The sequence below is a fragment of the Pseudophryne corroboree genome, chromosome 8, assembly GCF_028390025.1.
Source record: "Pseudophryne corroboree isolate aPseCor3 chromosome 8, aPseCor3.hap2, whole genome shotgun sequence".
In the NCBI taxonomy this organism is placed as follows: Eukaryota; Metazoa; Chordata; class Amphibia; order Anura; family Myobatrachidae; genus Pseudophryne; species Pseudophryne corroboree.
The window spans coordinates 406,854,479-406,873,783 of NC_086451.1; the positions used below are offsets into that span (position 1 = coordinate 406,854,479).

At 47.5% G+C, this 19,305-nt stretch overlaps 1 protein-coding gene across 1 annotated transcript in view; it reads left to right on the plus strand.

The window, feature by feature from the left end:
• The window catches only part of AXL (AXL receptor tyrosine kinase), a 208,195-nt gene that overhangs the window by 47,701 nt on the left and 141,189 nt on the right, over positions 1-19,305 (plus strand). Inside the window, exon 5 of the mRNA XM_063937829.1 lies at positions 13,935-14,015. Within this exon, the coding sequence (XP_063793899.1) occupies positions 13,935-14,015 (81 nt within the window). The remainder of the gene's footprint in view (positions 1-13,934; positions 14,016-19,305) is intronic.

The following is a 19,305-nucleotide window of genomic DNA, read 5'->3' on the forward strand; positions in this document are numbered from 1 at the left end:
ACATCATTGGGGTCCTGGTGCTAGTCAGTCTATTTTCCAATACACAGGACAATCCAATGTCTAAATAAAAGCTGCTAAACCATTTGTGTTATCTTTGTCAACAACAAATACATAATTCCACAATACAAAAATATACAATGACAATCAACAACAAATCAACAGAGTATAAACAGAATGGAATTGCAGGTCCAGAGCGAGGTGTAATAGGATCTGAGATCACCATAGGTGCGAGATGCCGGAAGATCTTGGACCTTTTTAAAGGGCAATCACTCACAAGTGATTGACTTTTTTTAAAGGGACAGAGATCACCCTGCATCCTGCACTTCCAGCGATCTCGATCTCGGACCCTATTACATCTCGCCCCAGCTACTGAGAAGACAATGAGCCTCAGTGGAAATTAGCACATGCATGAGGCAGGAGTAACAGCTAGAGAGGGGCACATGGTTAGGAAACTCCAGGGCAGAGAACCCTGCTCGTGAGAACTTACATTCTGGAAGGTAGGGGCAGACACACATAGGGGGGAGCATCAATGCAGTTATTGTGGTCAAACTCTTGAAAATGTAGTTTTCAGAGGTTTTACTGCTTTTTGCATGTGCATCAAGCTCCGGGGCTTGGACACGGTGTGTAACACCCTCTTTAGATGACTTTACCCAATAGAAACCTATGGACTTCTTTTCGCATTGCCCTCTGAGAGGGATCCAATCAAGATCCCTCCGAGCACCCTTCGTAGTGTGTGCATCAGCCAACGCATGCACAGATAGGACTCCTGGGTCATAAACTCGGAAGTCCTATCATCTTATCATAAGAGCGGTCGTTTGTGATTTTCTTCAAGCATACAGCATTGGTAAATATCGACTGACAGAAGAGGTGAGGTTTGAGGGTACGCTCGTAGCCTTGGAGACTTTCCAATCCAATGTCCAAATAAAGTTGCAACATAATTTTACGAATGTGACTGCAGAATGTCTAGACAGTGTGGTGTAACTAGGTTACTGGTGATATATTTACTAAGCCTTGGAAAGAGATAAAGTGGCCAGAGATAAAGTACGTGCTAATCAGCTCCTACTGTAACTGTCATTTTTCAATGCAACATGGCTGTTAGGAGCGGATTGGCTGGTACTTTATCTCCATACACGGGGCTAGATGCATCATCGCTTGGAAAGTGATAAAATGGAGTGTGAAAAAGTACCAGCCAATCAGCTCCTAACTGCCATGTCACAGGCTGTGTTTGAAAAATGGTAGTTAGGAGCTGATTGGCTGGTACTTTTTCACTCTCTATTTTATCACTTTCCAAGCGATGATGCATCTGGCCCCTTATCTCTCTCCAAGGCTTAGTAAATTGACCTTTAATCTCCGGCCACCTTATCTCTCTCCGAGGCTTAGTAAATAAACCCCATAGATTGATTGGACCACTGATCATGTGTTTTCATCCAGTGATCTCTTTCATACGTGACCTGTTTAGAGAGAGTTTAGTAACTGATCTAGACAGAGTGCTGGTAATAATTAGGACCATCAGGCTGGACAGGAGAATGAGCTCTCTGCCCTCACCCCCCTCATTACTTTTCCCCACTTTGAGACTGTGTTCCAGGGACTTTTCCTTCTCATCCTGTTTTTAGATCTCTTATATTTCTTTCTTTTCTGTAGGAAATTCAAAATTTCCACTGACATCTGTCTTGAAAGCCTAAAGGAAGCTAAAAGTTTGCAGAGTTGGCAAATGGGTGGAAGTGAGAAATGAAATGTAAACCAGAAGCACATTGCCTGCCCGGGGCTCCAGACGTGCAGAGATCCCCAAAACACAGTGGCGAGCCTTATTTTGAGGCACAATGTTTACTAATAACAATATACTGTAGCATAGATCAGTTCTTCTTAGCCCTAGTGTGTAGTTATTTGACTATTAACAGTTTATACAGTGCAAACAAATCATATAGTACTTGTCTGCTCTCCTGGAACCTGCGGGAGATGCCCAATTTTTCAGGTAGTCCCCCACACCCTCGGATATATTTCAGTCATTCACATAAATCCCTGCTCAGAGGAGCTTACAGTCTATTCACATGGACAAATCGCATGGACACACATATACAACAGAGTTTTTTTTTCTGAGAAGCCAGTTCATCTACCTGTATGATTTTAGAGTATGAGATGAAATTGGAGTACCAGGAGAAAAAAAACTGCTGTGAGGCTGCTATGCTAACCACTAAGCCAACTGTGCTGCTTAATAGGGTCCGCCCTTGCTAGGACTGTACTGTGTATCATACTTGCCTACTTTTAAAAAAGCATTTCAGGGAGATTATGAAAGGACCACCTATAGGTGCGGACGCGTACTGCTACATCGGAGAGGCGTGTTATGAAAATGACATATTGAAATGTAAATGAGCCCCAACAGGTAATATCTACCTGTTGAAGAAAAGGCACTGATATTTTTAAGGATTTTTTTGTTCCTGTACTGTGTCTTACAAGAGGTTCCATATACTGTAAGTGGCAACGAGAAAATTTAGTTAAAATGCATGTAGCCATAAGGATCATTGTGCCTATAACCAATGCAGGGAAATGGGACTCATGAGCCCATATGAATGTGTGTATCTCTGAATTCTCCCCCTCCAAGAGTGTAATAGCTACATAATACTGCTTTTACATCCGGGTCGCTCCCGTTTACACAGCACAGTTTGCCCATATTCAACCCTGCAAACTACTCGAGTTGGAATACCGGGCCACTCGACCCAGATTATTCCAACTCAACCCTTTTACACCAACCAGCATCACGAGTTATGCACGTTCATGTGCAATATCCTGTGTTATATGCTGGCGGTGAAAAAGGGGTATAATTGGGGTAAGGTACAATCAGGGAGATTGCTGGTCTATTCAGGGAGTGAGGGAGATTGCTACTATATCAGGGAGTCTCCTGCAGAATAAGGGAGGGTAGGTAACTATGCTGTATATTAGTGTTTGTCATGTCCCCCTGTTAATCACAGGCAGTATTACATAATAGAGCAGCCCTGAGATGCTGGGAGTTCTGTTCCATAAGAACGTCAGTGGGATGACCACAAGGCAGCTGTGTTGTTGTCTCCATTGCTCTGTCTAGGGAGGGGGGGTAAACCAAGGTCTGATCAGTCCCAGATGCTCCAATCCCTCCACAGCACATCTGGCATAGAGGGGGAGATCTGGTGCCCAGCTGAGGGAAGGGAGGGGGGATTTCGGACCACGCTACCCAGGAACATGTGAGCACGATGGTCTTATGTCCAGCACAAGTGACAGGAGGAGACTGTCAGGGATGAGTCTGTGTGTTATCTCTCCCCTGTCTCTGGTATTTAGGTCCTCCATAACCCTCCCTTCCCAGACTGCATCTATTCCCCCCTGTCCCCCCCTCACTCATTGTCTGCCTCACATTCCTCTCCCTGTGGTATGCTCACTTACTCAATCTCACGCTCTCTGGGCACATCATCATTAGTAGCAGTTCCTCACAGCTAAATTTACACACAATTAATGTAACTAAATGCTGGAAAACAATTACTTTAACCCGCAATGTTCCTAACACTAATAAACAATGTAGCAACGTGCACTACACACATCACAACACCCTGACATGTACACACAGCACCGCACCCTGACAGGTACACACAGCACAGCACCCTGACATGTACACACAGCACCGCACCATGACAGGTACACACAGCACAACACCCTGACAGGTACACACAGCACAACGCCATGACTGATGCACACAACACAACAACCTGACAGGTACACACAGCGTAATACTCTGACATGTACACACAGCACAACTCCCTGACATGTACACACAGCACAGCACCCTGACAGTCAGGTACACACAGCAAAACACCCTGACTGATGCACACAACACAACAACCTGACAGGTACACACAGCACAACACCCTGACATATACACACAGCACAACACCCTGACATGTACACACAGCACAACACCACACACAGCGTAATACTATGACATGTATACACACACAGCCATAGCTCAGTACAGGCACTACCGCCCTATGATATATACACACACAGCTGTGGGTCAGTACAGGCGTACCGCATACAGACAGAGCTCAGTATATGTGCTGTGTGTGGTTGATTTGAAATAGTTTCCTTGTCCCTGGTGCAGTCCCACATGTCACAGATCCATACTGGGTATATACACAGCCCTACATTATACAACGTCGCTTACCAGTCCCCCCCAAAGTTACTGTACCCTGTTTCTATTTATAGAATTAAGCCTAAAGTGACAGAAAAGCGGGATTGGGGCCTTGGTTCAGTTTCACAGAGCAGCAGGACAGGCTGTTCCCATTTCTGTCTTTTTTTCCCATTTCCATAATCTTCAAGTCCTCTCCGCTGTGGAGGCTGACGCAGGGCATGACGTATTACGTGTTTATTTTGGAGTGTTTCAGTTATTAGCTCATCTAATATAGAACAGTTAGACATACCAGTCTCTCCTAGGGAAGTATTGGGAAACATAATGACTGCCCTGAGGAAGAACATTATGTAAGCAGTGCCTAAACTAATATCAAATCAAGAGTAGGACCAGGTGTGCCAGTCTCTCCTGCCCAGCAACAGACGTGATTCTCTGTATCTGCTTCTTTCCAGTACAAACTTATTAATGCTGATATATTTATTAACAGGAATCTTTAGTTACATTCGAGCCTATTATCAAATCGCTGAAGCCCTATCTTCCGTGGAAACTGGTGCAGTGCTATTGGAACTTTGCTGTTCCTTCATAACCTCATATCCAAACACCCATTCATTGCCGCACACACTAGTAGCAGGGCAGAGTAGAAGTTAAGCTACCTCGCAACTTTCCAACCACAGGACAGACATGTCCGGTGACAGGACAGCTATATACAGACCTCAAATTGAGACTGCACTGCATAGACTGGGACAGCCTCATGGCTCCCAACTGTCCCGATTTTTGTGGGACAGTCCAGTTTTTTGGGTACGTTCCTTGTGTCCGAGGAGCAGTTGGAGGGGTTGGGGGGTTAGTTTGGGGGTCCCTTCTCACTTGCTGCTCTGCTCAGCAGAGCAGCGGTGAATAGATGCTGTGTACAAGCACACAGCGTCTATTCTCTGGCGAAAGCGACTGGAGGCATGGCCAGCAGCTTTCCGGAGCACCGGGCATGCCCCCACAATGATGAAGAACAGGGTGCGGGGCTCGTGGACATGGCATTTCCTATGCAGCCAAGGCCCGTTTCATCACAGCCATACCCCCTTCTTGGACAGTTGCGTCTTCAGTGCGCAACAGTCTTGAATCTCAATTACAAGATTTTGGGAGGTATGCAGCTGTGAGAAATGGGTTGGGGCTGGCAGACCGGTGCTGGAGATCCCGACGGTCAGCATACCGACCCCGGGAGAGGGGGCGAGCGCAACAAAGCCCCTTGCGGGCTCGTGGCTCGCTGCACTCGCCACAGATTCTATTCCCACTCTATGGGTGTCGTGGGAATAGTGCCTGTGGGTTGGCATACTGTTTGCCGGCATTTTGATTGCTCGGAATCCCGGCGACGGCATGGTTACCACTGGGATCACGAGCGCCGGTCATATGACCAGAACCCGTGAGAACTGGATGTACTTGAAGAAGCATTTATAAAGTAAACTTTATAGTTGATTAGTTGCTATGGGCAACTTCTCCACTTGTCCACTCTTTAGAATGTTTGATACATTTCTGGCGAAGGTGCACCAGATGACAGCTCAGAATTGTGCTGTCCTCCATCTTTGTAATGGACAGGGAGCGTGGTGCTTGGCTATGATATCACAGTCCAGTGCTGCATTCCCAAGAATAAAAGATACTGGGGGAATTTCAGAGTTGATCGCAGCAGCAAATTTGTTGGCAGTTGAGCAAAACCATGTGCACTGCAGGTGGGGGGGGGCAGATATGACATTTGCAGAGAGAGTTAGATTTGGGTGGGTCATATTGTTTCTGCGCAGGGTAAATAATGGCAGCTTTATTTTTACACTGCAATTTAAATTTCAGTTAAATACACCCCACCCAAATCTGCACATGTTGCATCTGCCCCCCCCCCCCTTCCTGCACATGGTTTTGCCCATTAGCTAACAAATTTCTGCTGCGATTAGGTCTCTAGTCCTGTGCTACTGGTGTGGGTGAGTGTGTTACTGGTGTGGGTGAGTGTGTAAGCATATTTTGTACAGTGGAAAAAAGGGGGGCCTGGACTGCACACCCTAATACTAAAGATTTCAAGAGGTGCTATTATGCTGAGGCTTCTAATACTATGCTGGAGGAAGAGAGATGCAGATGCACACTCCTAGCACTAAGAACACTGATAGTAAAAATAATTTAAATAAACTCTCACAATTAAAATGGAGTATAATTGAAGTTCTTAGCACACATTTGCGCAAATATGCGGGCCCATATTTTGTACAGTGTCTGGCTGTTGAGCTTGTATGTGTGCGTTTTGCCCAACTGCTAACAAATTTGCTGCTGTGATCAACTCTGAATTACCCCCACTGTCCCTCTTCCCAATACACACTGTGGGGGTCTACGAGTAAGGCATCTGAAAGCTCACACACTGGAATGGGTCCGGTATATCAGTCCATCAGTTGCGATGCCATTAGTCACATGACCAACAGTGTCATCTAGAGATGAGCGGATTCGGTTTTACTCGGATTTACTCGGTTCTCAAAACGGCATCTTATTGGCTCACGGATGTCACGTGTTTTGGATAGCCAATCAGATGCCATTTTGAGAACCGAGTAAATCCGAGTAAAACCGAATCCGCTCATCTCTAGTGTCATCCCGACAATGAAGATCCCAACACCAGAGGGGGTAAGTATTTTAACCCTCCCCTACCCTAACCCTCCGGGGGTGGCGGCTAGGGCCAAGTTCGGACTGGCCCACAGGGGTACAGGGGAAACCCCCTAACCAGGATGTTGGCTTTCAGTGTTCCAGAGCCAGTCTTTTGAGTGATGTCGGGATTCCGGCGACGGTCACATGACCACTGGCATCCCGACCGCGCAGAGATGCTGAAGGCATCACCATACCTCCCAACATTAAAAAATATGAAATCGGGACTCCAGCGCGGCTAAGCCACGTGTGCCCGTAAATTGGGACAGTTGGGAGGTATGCATCCCACTGGGACTGCTTCTGAGAAACTTAAGGGGTCATCATCATCATTAAGCTGCCACCTTTCAATACACTGGCTTGGAATGATCACATGAGTCATTGTCACAACAACAATATAATATGGTAGCTGCTCACAGTAATGACTGCCCTCATTTGACCACTGAACATGCCGGAAGAAAGAATACATTTGATTCTGTGTTCATCAATGATAAGAGTGTGAATGCAGACCAGGACAATACAACAAGGGAATCTGTAGAGTATAACCACCTGTAAGTACATATTGTGGTCATTCACCTTGTTATTGCACAGAGTATACATACAGTAATATAGTCCATTCATTTGAGACGGTCAAATTAATTCTTTATATATTGCTGGGTTGCTGTGACATACAGTATAGACAAACTATTCCAAAAATATGTAAATCCAATTGTAGGGATCTATTTATGAAGCAGACTATGGCAAATATGTCTTTTTTCGCTACAAATATGGATTCTCCCAATCTATCTAGGCCTACACCCATGCTGTCTTGGCGTAACTTTCCTATGCAAAGCGTGAGATATACTGTAGAAAGAAGAATACATTTGCCCATGGGGTGTAATACTGTACATCTGGTCATAAGAGGCGATATTATAGACAGCTAAAAATGCCACAAGGCATAATAATAAATAAATATACAGGGTAAATGTGACTGTACGGCAGGAAAACACACGTGACTGAAAAACGCTCCTGGAAAATTGGTCAGAAGACATGATGAGATGTTACTACCCTATAAACTCTGCATATTATACATGAGAGACCTGTCTTATATCATGGCGTGAGGCTTTGTTATGAGGCTTTGCATCTGTCTGTAATTAGTGTGGTTTGTTAGTATGTGAGCTGGATTTTATTATGTTTATTTTTACTTTTCAATACATTTTGAATCTATTTTTCCTAACGCTGGAATAAGTTTAATGCTCAATTAGCATTGTTATGCTTTCCTGAAAAACCACACTTACGTAGTCCCACTGTGTAATATACACAGGGGCAGCTTTAAAGAGGACGGGACCCATGTGCAGATTCCTCTCTGTAAGCCCCCTGCTCTCAGCGGCACCGTAAACTCCGGAAACATGTCGCCTGCCATGTTCCCGGAGACAAGTCTTTACTGCTCATGTGCAAATCACTGGGAAAATGGCCGCCACTCCATTTTCCGAGTGATTTCTCCGCCATCAGCAGGGCCTACGCGGGACTCCGGAGAGATAAGTAATTAAATATGAATGCATGGTTCGCGGTGTGGACCCAGCGGCCCGTTTGACCGCAAACACTCTATCCATTATAGAAAACGCCTATGACTTTACAGTTTGAGTTACACAGGCAGGACTAAGGGCATACAGTACTTGTTATTAAAGCCCTAGTCCCAGCCATAAAAAGAATTTCTTATTACTGTAACTGAACAATAAAATATCTACATGCCAGCTGAGCAGTGCCCTTGGTGATACGTGCCCAGGGTGGTAAGCGTTTAGGAATTTATTTATGAAGCAGTGAAAACAGTGCGGTAAGCCAGTGGAGAAGTTGCATGGCAACCAATTAGCATTGAAGTAACATTTATAATTTGCATACTAAAAAATTATACAGCGCAGCTGATTGGTTGCCATGGGCAACTTCTCCACTGGCTCACTTCTCCTCTCTTTTCGCTGCTTCATGAATAGACCCCCGAGTTAGAACTCAGTCAGACCAGTCTATGCAGATTAGTGATGTGCACTGGAAATTTTTCGGGTTTTGTGTTTTGGTTTTGGATTCGGTTCCGCAGCCGTGTTTTGATTCGGACGCGTTTTGGCAAAACCTCCCTGAAAATTCTTTGTCGGATTCGGGTGTGTTTTGGATTCGGGTGTTTTTTTACAAAAACCCCTCAAAAACAGCTTAAATCATAGAATTTGGGGGTCATTTTGATCCCATAGTATTATTAACCTCAATAACCATAATTTCCACTCATTTTCAGTCTATTCTGAACAACTCACAATATTATTTTTAGTCCTAAAATTTGCACAGAGGTCGCTGGATGACTAAGCTAAGCGACCCAAGTGGCCGACACAAACACCTGGCCCATATAGGAGTGGCACTGCAGTGTCAGACAGGATGGCACTCCAAAAAAATAGTCCCCAAACAGCACATGATGCAAAGAAAAAAAGAGGCGCAATGAGGTAGCTGTGTGACTAAGCTAAGCGACCCAAGTGGCCGACACAAACACCTGGCCCATCTAGGAGTGGCACTGCAGTGTCAGACAGGATGGCACTTAAAAAAAATAGTCCCCAAACAGCACATGATGCAAAGAAAAAAAGAGGTGCACCAAGGTCGCTGGATGGCTAAGCTAAGCGACCCAAGTGGCCGACACAAACACCTGGCCCATCTAGGAGTGGCACTGCAGTGTCAGGCAGGATGGCACTTCAAAAAAATAGTCCCCAAACAGCACAGGATGCAAATAAAAATGAAAGAAAAAAGAGGTGCAAGATGGAATTGTCCTTGGGCCCTCCCACCCACCCTTATGTTGTATAAACAGAACATGCACACTTTAACAAACCCATCATTTCAGCGACAGGGTCTGCCACACAACTGTGACTGAAATGACTGGTTGGTTTGGGCCCCCACCAAAAAAGAAGCAATCAATCTCTCCTTGCACAAACTGGCTCTACAGAGGCAAGATGTCCACCTCCTCCTCATCGTCCGATTCCTCACCCCTTTCACTGTGTACATCCCCCTCCTCACAGATTATTAATTCGTCCCCACTGGAATCCACCATCTCAGGTCCCTGTGTACTTTCTGGAGGCAATTGCTGGTGAATGTCTCCACGGAGGAATTGATTATAATTCATTTTGATGAACATCATCTTCTCCACATTTTATGGAAGTAACCTCGTACGCCGATTGCTGACAAGATGAGCGGCTGCACTAAATACTCTTTAGAGTACACACTGGAGGGGGGGCAATTTAGGTAAAATAAAGCCAGTTTCTGCAAGGGCCTCCAAATGGCCTCTTTTTCCTGCCAGTATACGTACGGACTGTCTGACGTGCCTACTTGGATACGGTCACTCATATAATCCTCCACCATTCTTTCAATGGTGAGAGAATCATATGCAGTGACAGTAGACGACATGTCAGTAATCGTTGGCAGGTCCTTCAGTCCGGACCAGATGTCAGCACTCGCTCCAGACTGCCCTGCATCACCGCCAGCGGGTGGGCTCGGAATTCTTAGCCTTTTCCTCGCTGCCCCAGTTGCGGGAGAATGTGAAGGAGGAGCTGTTGACGGGTCACAGTCCGCTTGACTTGACAATTTTCTCACCAGCAGGTCTTTGAACCTCTGCAGACTTGTGTCTGCCGGAAAGAGAGATACAACGTAGGTTTTAAATCTAGGATCGAGCACGGTGGCCAAAATGTAGTGCTCTGATTTCAACAGATTGACCACCCGTGAATCCTGGTTAAGCGAATTATGGGCTCCATCCACAAGTCCCACATGCCTAGCGGAATCGCTCTGTTTTAGCTCCTCCTTCAATGTCTCCAGCTTCTTCTGCAAAAGCCTGATGAGGGGAATGACCTGACTCAGGCTGGCAGTGTCTGAACTGACTTCACGTGTGGCAAGTTCAAAGGGTTGCAGAACCTTGCACAACGTTGAAATCATTCTCCACTGCGCTTGAGTCAGGTGCATTCCCCCTCCTTTGCCTATATCGTAGGCAGATGTATAGGCTTGAATGGCCTTTTGCTGCTCCGCCATCCTCTGAAGCATATAGAGGGTTGAATTCCACCTCGTTACCACCTCTTGCTTCAGATGATGGCAGGGCAGGTTCAGGACTGTTTGCTGGTGCTCCAGTCTTCGGCACGCGGTGGCTGAATGCCGAAAGTGGGCCGCAATTCTTCGGGCCACCGACAGCATCTCTTGCACGCCCCTGTCATTTTTAAATAATTCTGCACCACCAAATTCAATGTATGTGCAAAACATGGGACGTGCTGGAATTTGCTCAGATGTAATGCACGCACAATATTGGTGGCGTTGTCCGATGTCACAAATCCCCAGGAGAGTCCAATTGGGGTAAGCCATTCTGCGATGATGTTCCTCAGTTTCCGTAAGAGGTTGTCAGCTGTGTGCCTCTTAGCGGTGATACAAAACGTAGCCTGCCTAGGAACGAGTCGGCGTTTGCGAGATGCTGCTACTGGTGCCACCGCTGCTGTTCTTGCTGCGGGAGGCAATACATCTACCCAGTGGGCTGTCACAGTCACATAGTCCTGAGTCTGCGCTGCTCCACTTGTCCACATGTCCGTGGTTAAGTGGACATTGGGTACAACTGCATTTTTTAGGACACTGGTGACTCTTTTTCTGACGTCTGTGTACATTTTCACCTGCCTAGAGAAATGGAACCTAGATGGTATTTGGTACCGGGGACACAGTACCTCAATCAAGTCTCTAGTTGCCTGTGAATTAACGGTGGATACCGGAAACACGTATCTCATCGCCCAGGCTGCCAAGGCCTGAGTTATCCGCTTTGCAGCAGGATGACTGCTGTGATATTTCATCTTCCTCGCAAAGGACTGTTGGACAGTCAATTGCTTACTGGAAGCAGTACAAGTAGTCTTCCGACTTCCCCTCTGGGATGACGATCGACTCCCAGCAGCAACAACAGCAGCGCCAGCAGCAGGAGGCGTTACACTCAAGGATGCATTGGAGGAATCCCAGGCAGGAGAGGACTCGTCAGACTTGCCAGTGACATGGCCTGCAGGACTATTGGCTTTCCTGTGTAAGGAGGAAATTGACACTGAGGGAGTTGGTGGTGTGGTTTGCAGGAGCTTGATTACAAGAGGAAGGGATTTAGTGGTCAGTGGACTGCTTCCGCTGTCATCCAAAGTTTTTGAACTTGTCACTGACTTCTGATGAATGCGGTCCAGGTGACGTATAAGGGAGGATGTTCCTAGGTGGTTAACGTCCTTACCCCTACTTATTACAGCTTGACAAAGGCAACACACGGCTTGACACCAGTTGTCCGCATTTCTGTTGAAATAATTCCACACCGAAGAGCTGATTTTTTTTTGTATTTTGACCAGGCATGTCAATGGCCATATTCCTCCCACGGACAACAGGTGTCTCCCCGGGTGCCTGACTTAAACAAACCACCTCACCATCAGAATCCTCCTTGTCAATTTCCTCCCCAGCGCCAGCAACACCCATATCCTCATCCTGATGTACTTCAACAGTGACATCTTCAATTTGACTATCAGGAACTGGACTGCGGGTGCTCCTTCAAGCAATTGCAGGGGGTGTGCAAATGGTGGAAGGCGCAACCTCTTCCCGTCCAGTGTTGGGAAGGTCAGGCATCGCAACCGACACAATTGGACTCTCCTTGGGTATTTGTGATTTAGAAGAACGCACAGTTCTTTGCTGTGCTTTTGCCATCTTAACTCTTTTAAGTTTTCTAGCAGGAGGATGAGTGCTTCCATCCTCAGGTGAAGCTGAACCACTAGCCTTGAACATAGGCCAGGGCCTCAGCCATTCCTTGCCACTCCGTGTCGTAAATGGCACATTGGCAAGTTTACGCTTCTCCTCAGACGATTTTGATTTAGATTTTTGGGTCATTTTACTGAGCTTTATTTTTTTGGATTTTACATGCTCTCTACTATGACATTGTGCATCGGCCTTGGCAGACGACGTTGATGGCATTTCATCATCTCGTCCATGACTAGTGGCAGCAGCTTCAGCACGAGGTGGAAGTGGATCTTGATCTTTCCCTATTTTACCCTCCAGGTAGGTAAGTTCTTCTGGAAGAAATGTCAGATATTGGAGTCTCCTGGTCATTCCGGTGGGGGGTAAGCAACTATGCAGTAGCGGATCTTGCTACGGGCAAGCAGGATTTTTGCCCGGGGCGTTGCCTTCCGGAGGGTGCCGCCTCCATCCGGAGGGCGCCGCCGCCATGGCAAGATCCGCTACTGGTGCCGCCCGGTGTTGTGTAGATGCAGTGCTATGTGGTTTGCGATGAAGTCATCGCGCACCGCACTGCATTGTGGGAGCGGCACATAGACACTGGAGGTCTTAATTGACCTCTAGTGTCTATGCGGTGCTATGGGAGAGACATCATGACGTCTCTCCCATAGATCCGAGGAGTGGCGCCGGTGGCTGGAGACGGAGGGCAGCAGCGGTTGGGAAGCAGGAGCGGGGATTGTGAGTATTAATTTTTTTTTTTTTGTAAGCGGCGCAACTAGGGGGCACAACTCTACAGGGGGCACAGTACTGGGGGCAATACTACTGGGGGCACAACGCTTCAGGGGACACAGTACTGGGGGCACAACTACTGAGGGCACAGCTACAGGGGGCATAACTGACCATGCCCCTTCTCCATGAAGCCACGCCCCTATTTTTTCGCCCTGGGCGCCACAAGGTCTAGATCCAACCTTGCAACTATGATAAAAACAGGTGCATGTATTACAACGCCGAAGAAAAAATGTTCTTGTTTAAAGAAAAAAAAGTTTGAGCTGTTCCTGTTATTATAACCTTCTCTCTAGTGAAAGAATCACAAGATTGACTTTTTATGCAAAGCTAAAATTGTCATTTAGGGTTTTTTTTGTCATGTAAATGAGAGTTTAATAGAAATACTAGCAATAAGGTTTATTTATTTGTCCCCAAAGTGCCATTGTCACCCTAGGAATGCTTTATTTTTCATTGTAAAATGTAGCACTCTCATGTTAAAAAAATAAATAAAACAAGTTAATAATGAAAACCCGCTATGCATGTGATTACAGCATAACCTTGGATCTGATTATAAATCTGTTCCTCCTGTGCATGGAGCATCATTGTATTATTGTGTATTGTACACATTGTTTCCTGTTCTCCCCTCTAGGTCTCAATAAGTCCTCTACGTTTTCCTGCGAAGCTCATAATGAAAAAGGCGTCAGCACATCAAGAACCGCAACTATTAAAGGTAGCCTATAAAGCAAGGAAAGGTCTTCATTATGGTGTATGCAGCATTGAATCAAATTGCAGCAAATCCATATTCATTATACATTGGGAGGTATTTGTATGTACGGTGTTGCTTGTATTTTACTATGTTGTGGGATCATTTTTGGTACTGTGTACAGTACTGTACATTGTGGGGGAGATAGAGTCGGGATTTTACAGTGCAGGGGAGATCAGACCCTGTATTGTACAGCAGTGCCGAAACTAGGCATTTTAGCGCTGTGTGCAAGAAACGGCATTGGCGCCCCCATGCAAGATAGGGGCAGTGCGCAACGTAGGCGCACGAAAAATATATAGGGCGTGGCTTCATGGGGAAGGGGCGTGGCCACAAAATAATACCAATCCATACTACGGTGCACAGTAGTCTCCATTATTCAAATTACGCTGCACAGTAGCGCTACTACACCAGGTAGAGCCCCTTTTACACATTACGGCAGACAGCGTTCCCTTTTTACACATTACGGCAGACAGCGTTCCCTTTTTACACATTACGGCAGACAGCGTCCCCTTTTTACACATTACGGCAGACAGCGTCCCCTTTTTACACATTACGGCAGACAGCGCCCCCCTTTTTACACATTACGGCAGACAGCGTCCCCTTTTTACACATTACTGCAGGCACAGTCCCCCTTCTTACACATGACGGCAGCCAGTCCCCTTTTTTACACATTGCGGCAGACAGCATCCCCCTTTTTACACATAACGGCAGTCAGTCCCCCTTTTTACACATTGCGGCAGGCACAGTCCCCCTTTTACACATAACGGCAGACAAGATAGAGAGAGACAGAGAGACAGAGAGAGAGAGAGAGAGAGAAAGAGATACTTACCATCTCTCCCGCTGGCAGTCAGGCTCCTCGTGCTGGCAGCTCCGGAGGCAGGGGAGAAGGAGGACGAGGGAGGGGGACTGAAGCCGCAGCAGCGCTATTTCATTGGTAGTAAGCGCCGCTGCAGCTGTCCCCTCTCCTTCCATATTGGCTGCCCGGCGCTGCTGTGGATGCTGGGATGAAGGAACCGCATCCCAGCATCCACAGCAGCGCCGGGCAGCCAATACGGAAGGAGAGGGGACAGCTGCAGCGGCGCTTACTACCAATGACATAGCGCTTCTGTGGCTCCAATCCCCGTCCCATCTCCTCCTTCTCCGCTGCCTCCGGCGCTGCTCTCTCCTCCACAGCGCGGCACACACAGTAGAGGCAGTATGTAGTCAATTTGACTCATTACATGCCGCTGGCCGTTGCGCCCTCAGGGCAACTGCGCTGTGTGCCAGGCACACCAGGCACACAGGTAGTTACGGCCCTGTTGTACAGTGCAGTGGAGATCAGACCCTGCATTGTACAGTGTGGGGAGATCACACCCTGTATTGTACAGTGTGGGGGAGATCAGACCCTGTATTGTACAGTGTGGGGGAGATCAGAGCCTGTATTGTACATTGTGGGGAGATCACAGCCTGTATTGTACAGTGTGGGGAAGATCAGACCCTGTATTGTACAGTGTGGGGGAGATCAGAGCCTGTATTGTACTGTGTGGGGAGATCAGACCCTGTATTGTACAGTGTGGGGGAGATCAGACTCTGTATTGTACAGTATGGGGAGATCAGACCCTGTATTGTACAGTGTGGGGAGATCAGACCATGTATTGTACAGCGTGGGGAGATCAGAGCCTGTATTGTACAGTGTGGGGGAGATCAGACTCTGCATTGTACAGTGTGGGGAGATCAGAGCCTGTATTGTACAGTGTGGGGAGATCAGACCCTGTATTGTACAGTGTGGGCGAGATCAGATCCTGTATTGTACAGTGTGGGGAGATCAGACCCTGTATTGTACAGTGTGGGGAGATCAGACTCTGTATTGTACAGAGTGGGGGAGATCAGAGCCTGGATTGTACAGTGTGGGGGAGATCATACTCTGTATTGTACAGTGTGGGGGAGATCAGAGCCTGTATTGTACAGTGTGGGGGAGATCAGACCATGTATTGTACAGTGTGGGGAGATCAGAGCCTGTATTGTACAGTGTGGGGGAGATCAGACTCTGTATTGTACAGTGTGGGGGAGATCAGAGCCTGTATTGTACAGTGTGGGGGAGATCAGACCATGTATTGTACAGTGTGGGGAGATCAGAGCCTGTATTGTACAGTGTGGGGAGATCAGAGCCTGTATTGTACAGTGTGGGGAGATCAGACCCTGTATTGTACAGTGTGGGGGAGATCAGACTCTGCATTGTACAGTGTGGGGAGATCAGACCATGTATTGTACAGCGTGGGGAGATCAGACCCTGTATTGTACAGCGTGGGGAGATCAGATCCTGTATTGTACAGTGTGGGGGAGATCAGACCCTGTACTGTACATTGTGGGGAGATCAGACCCTGTATTGTACAGTGTGGGGGAGATCAGACCCTGTATTGTACATTGTGGGGAGATCAGACCCTGTACTGTACAGTGTGGGGGAGATCAGACCCTGTATTGTACAGTGTGGGGAGATAAGACCCTGTATTGTACCATGTGGGGGAGATCAGACCCTGTATTGTACAGTGCAGGGGAGATCAGACCCTGTATTGTACAGTGTGGGGGAGATCAGACCCTGTATTGTACAGTGTGGGGGAGATCAGACCCTGTATTGTACAGTGTGGGGAGATAAGACCCTGTATTGTACCATGTGGGGGAGATCAGACCCTGTATTGTACAGTGCAGGGGAGATCAGACCCTGTATTGTACAGTGCAGGGGAGATCAGACCCTGTATTGTACAGTGTGGGGAGATCAGACCCTGTATTGTACAGTGTGGGGGAGATCAGACCCTGTATTGTACAGTGTGGGGGAGATCAGACCCTGTATTGTACAGTGTGGGGAGATCAGAGCCTGTATTGTACAGTGTGGGGAGATCAGAGCCTGTATTGTACAGCGTGGGGAGATCAGACCCTGTATTGTATAGTGTGGGGGAGATCAGACCCTGTATTGTACAGTGTGGGGGAGATCAGAGCCTGTATTGTACAGTGTGTGGTTGATCAGAGCCTGTATTGTACAGTGTGGGGGATATCAGAGCCTATTTTGTACAGTGTGGGGAGATCAGACCCTGTATTGTACAGTGTGGGGAGATCAGACCCTGTATTGTACAGTGTGGGGAGATCAGAGCCTGTATTGTACAGTGTGGGGGAGATCAGACCTTTTATTGTACAGCGTGGGGGAGATCAGACCCTGTATTGTAGTGTGGGGAGATTAGACCCTGTATTGTACAGCGTGGGGGAGATCAGACCCTGTACTGTACAGTGTGGGGGAGATCAGACCCTGTATTGTACAGCATGGGGGAGATCAGACCCTGTATTGTACAGTGTGGGGAGATTAGACCCTGTATTGTACACAGTGCGGAGATCAGACCCTGTATTGTACAGTGTGAGGGAGATCAGAGCCTGTATTGTACAGCGTGGGGGAGATCAGACCCTGTATTGTACAGTGTGGGGAGATCAGACCCTGTATTGTACAGTGTGGGGGAGGTCAGACCCTGTATTGTACAGTGTGGGGGAGATCAGACCCTGTACTGTACAGTGTGGGGGAGATCAGACCCTGTATTGTACAGTGGGGGGAGATCAGACCCTGAATTGTACAGTGTGGGGGGCATCAGGGCCTGTATTGTACAGTATGGGGAGATCAGACCCTGTATTGTACAGTGTGGGGGAGATCAGACCCTGTATTGTACAGTATGGGGGAGATCAGAATCTGCATTGTACAGTGTGGGGAGATTAGACCCTATATTGTACACTCACTGTGGGGGAGATCAGAGCCTGTATTGTACAGTGTGGGGAGATCAGAGCCTGTATTGTACAGTGTGGGAGAGATCAGAGCCTGTATTGTACAGTGTGGGGGAGATCAGACCCTGTATTGTACAGTGTGGGAGAGATCAGAGCCTGTATTGTACAGTGTGGGGAGATCAGAGCCTGTATTGTACAGTGTGGGGAGATCAGACCCTGTATTGTACAGTGTGGGGAGATCAGATCCTGTATTGTACACAGTGCGGAGATCAGACCCTGTATTGTACAGTGTGGGGGAGATCAGAGCCTGTATTGTACAGTGTGGGGAGATCAGACCCTGTATTGTACAGTGTGGGGAGATCAGACCCTGTATTGTACAGTGTGGGGGAGGTCAGACCCTGTATTGTACAGTGTGGGGAGATCAGACCCTGTATTGTACAGTGTGGGGGAGATCAGACCCTGTATTGTACAGTGTGGGGGAGATCAGACCCTGTATTGTACAGTGTGGGAGAGATCAGAGCCTGTATTGTACAGTGTGGGGAGATCAGAGCCTGTATTGTACAGTGTGGGGGAGATCAGACCCTGTATTGTACAGTGTGGGGGAGGTCAGACCCTGTATTGTACAGTGTGGGGAGATCAGACCCTGTATTGTACATTGTGGGGAGATCAGACCCTGTATTGTACATTGTGGGGAGATCAGACCCTGTATTGTACAGTGTGGGGATATCAGACCCTGTATTGTACAGTATGGGGGAGATCAGACCCTGTATTGTACAGTGTGGGGAGATCAGACCCTGTATTGTACAGTGTGGGGGAGATCAGACCCTGTATTGTACAGTGTGGGGAGATCAGATCCTGTATTGTACACAGTGCGGAGATCAGACCCTGTATTGTACAGTGTGAGGGAGATCAGAGCCTGTATTGTACAGCGTGGGGGAGATCAGACCCTGTATTGTACAGTGTGGGGAGATCAGACCCTGTATTGTACAGTGTGGGGGAGGTCAGACCCTGTATTGTACAGTGTGGGGAGATCAGACCCTGTATTGTACAGTGTGGGGGAGGTCAGACCCTGTATTGTACAGTGTGGGGAGATCAGACCCTGTATTGTACAGTGTGGGGGAGATCAGACCCTGTATTGTACAGTGTGGGGGAGATCAGACCCTGTATTGTACAGTGTGGGAGAGATCAGAGCCCGTATTGTACAGTGTGGGGAGATCAGAGCCTGTATTGTACAGTGTGGGAGAGATCAGAGCCTGTATTGTACAGTGTGGGGGAGATCAGACCCTGTATTGTACAGTGTGGGAGAGATCAGAGCCTGTATTGTACAGTGTGGGGAGATCAGAGCCTGTATTGTACAGTGTGGGGAGATCAGACCCTGTTTTGTACAGTGTGGGGGAGATCAGACCCTGTATTGTACAGTGTGGGGAGATCAGATCCTGTATTGTACACAGTGCGGAGATCAGACCCTGTATTGTACAGTGTGGGGGAGATCAGAGCCTGTATTGTACAGTGTGGGGAG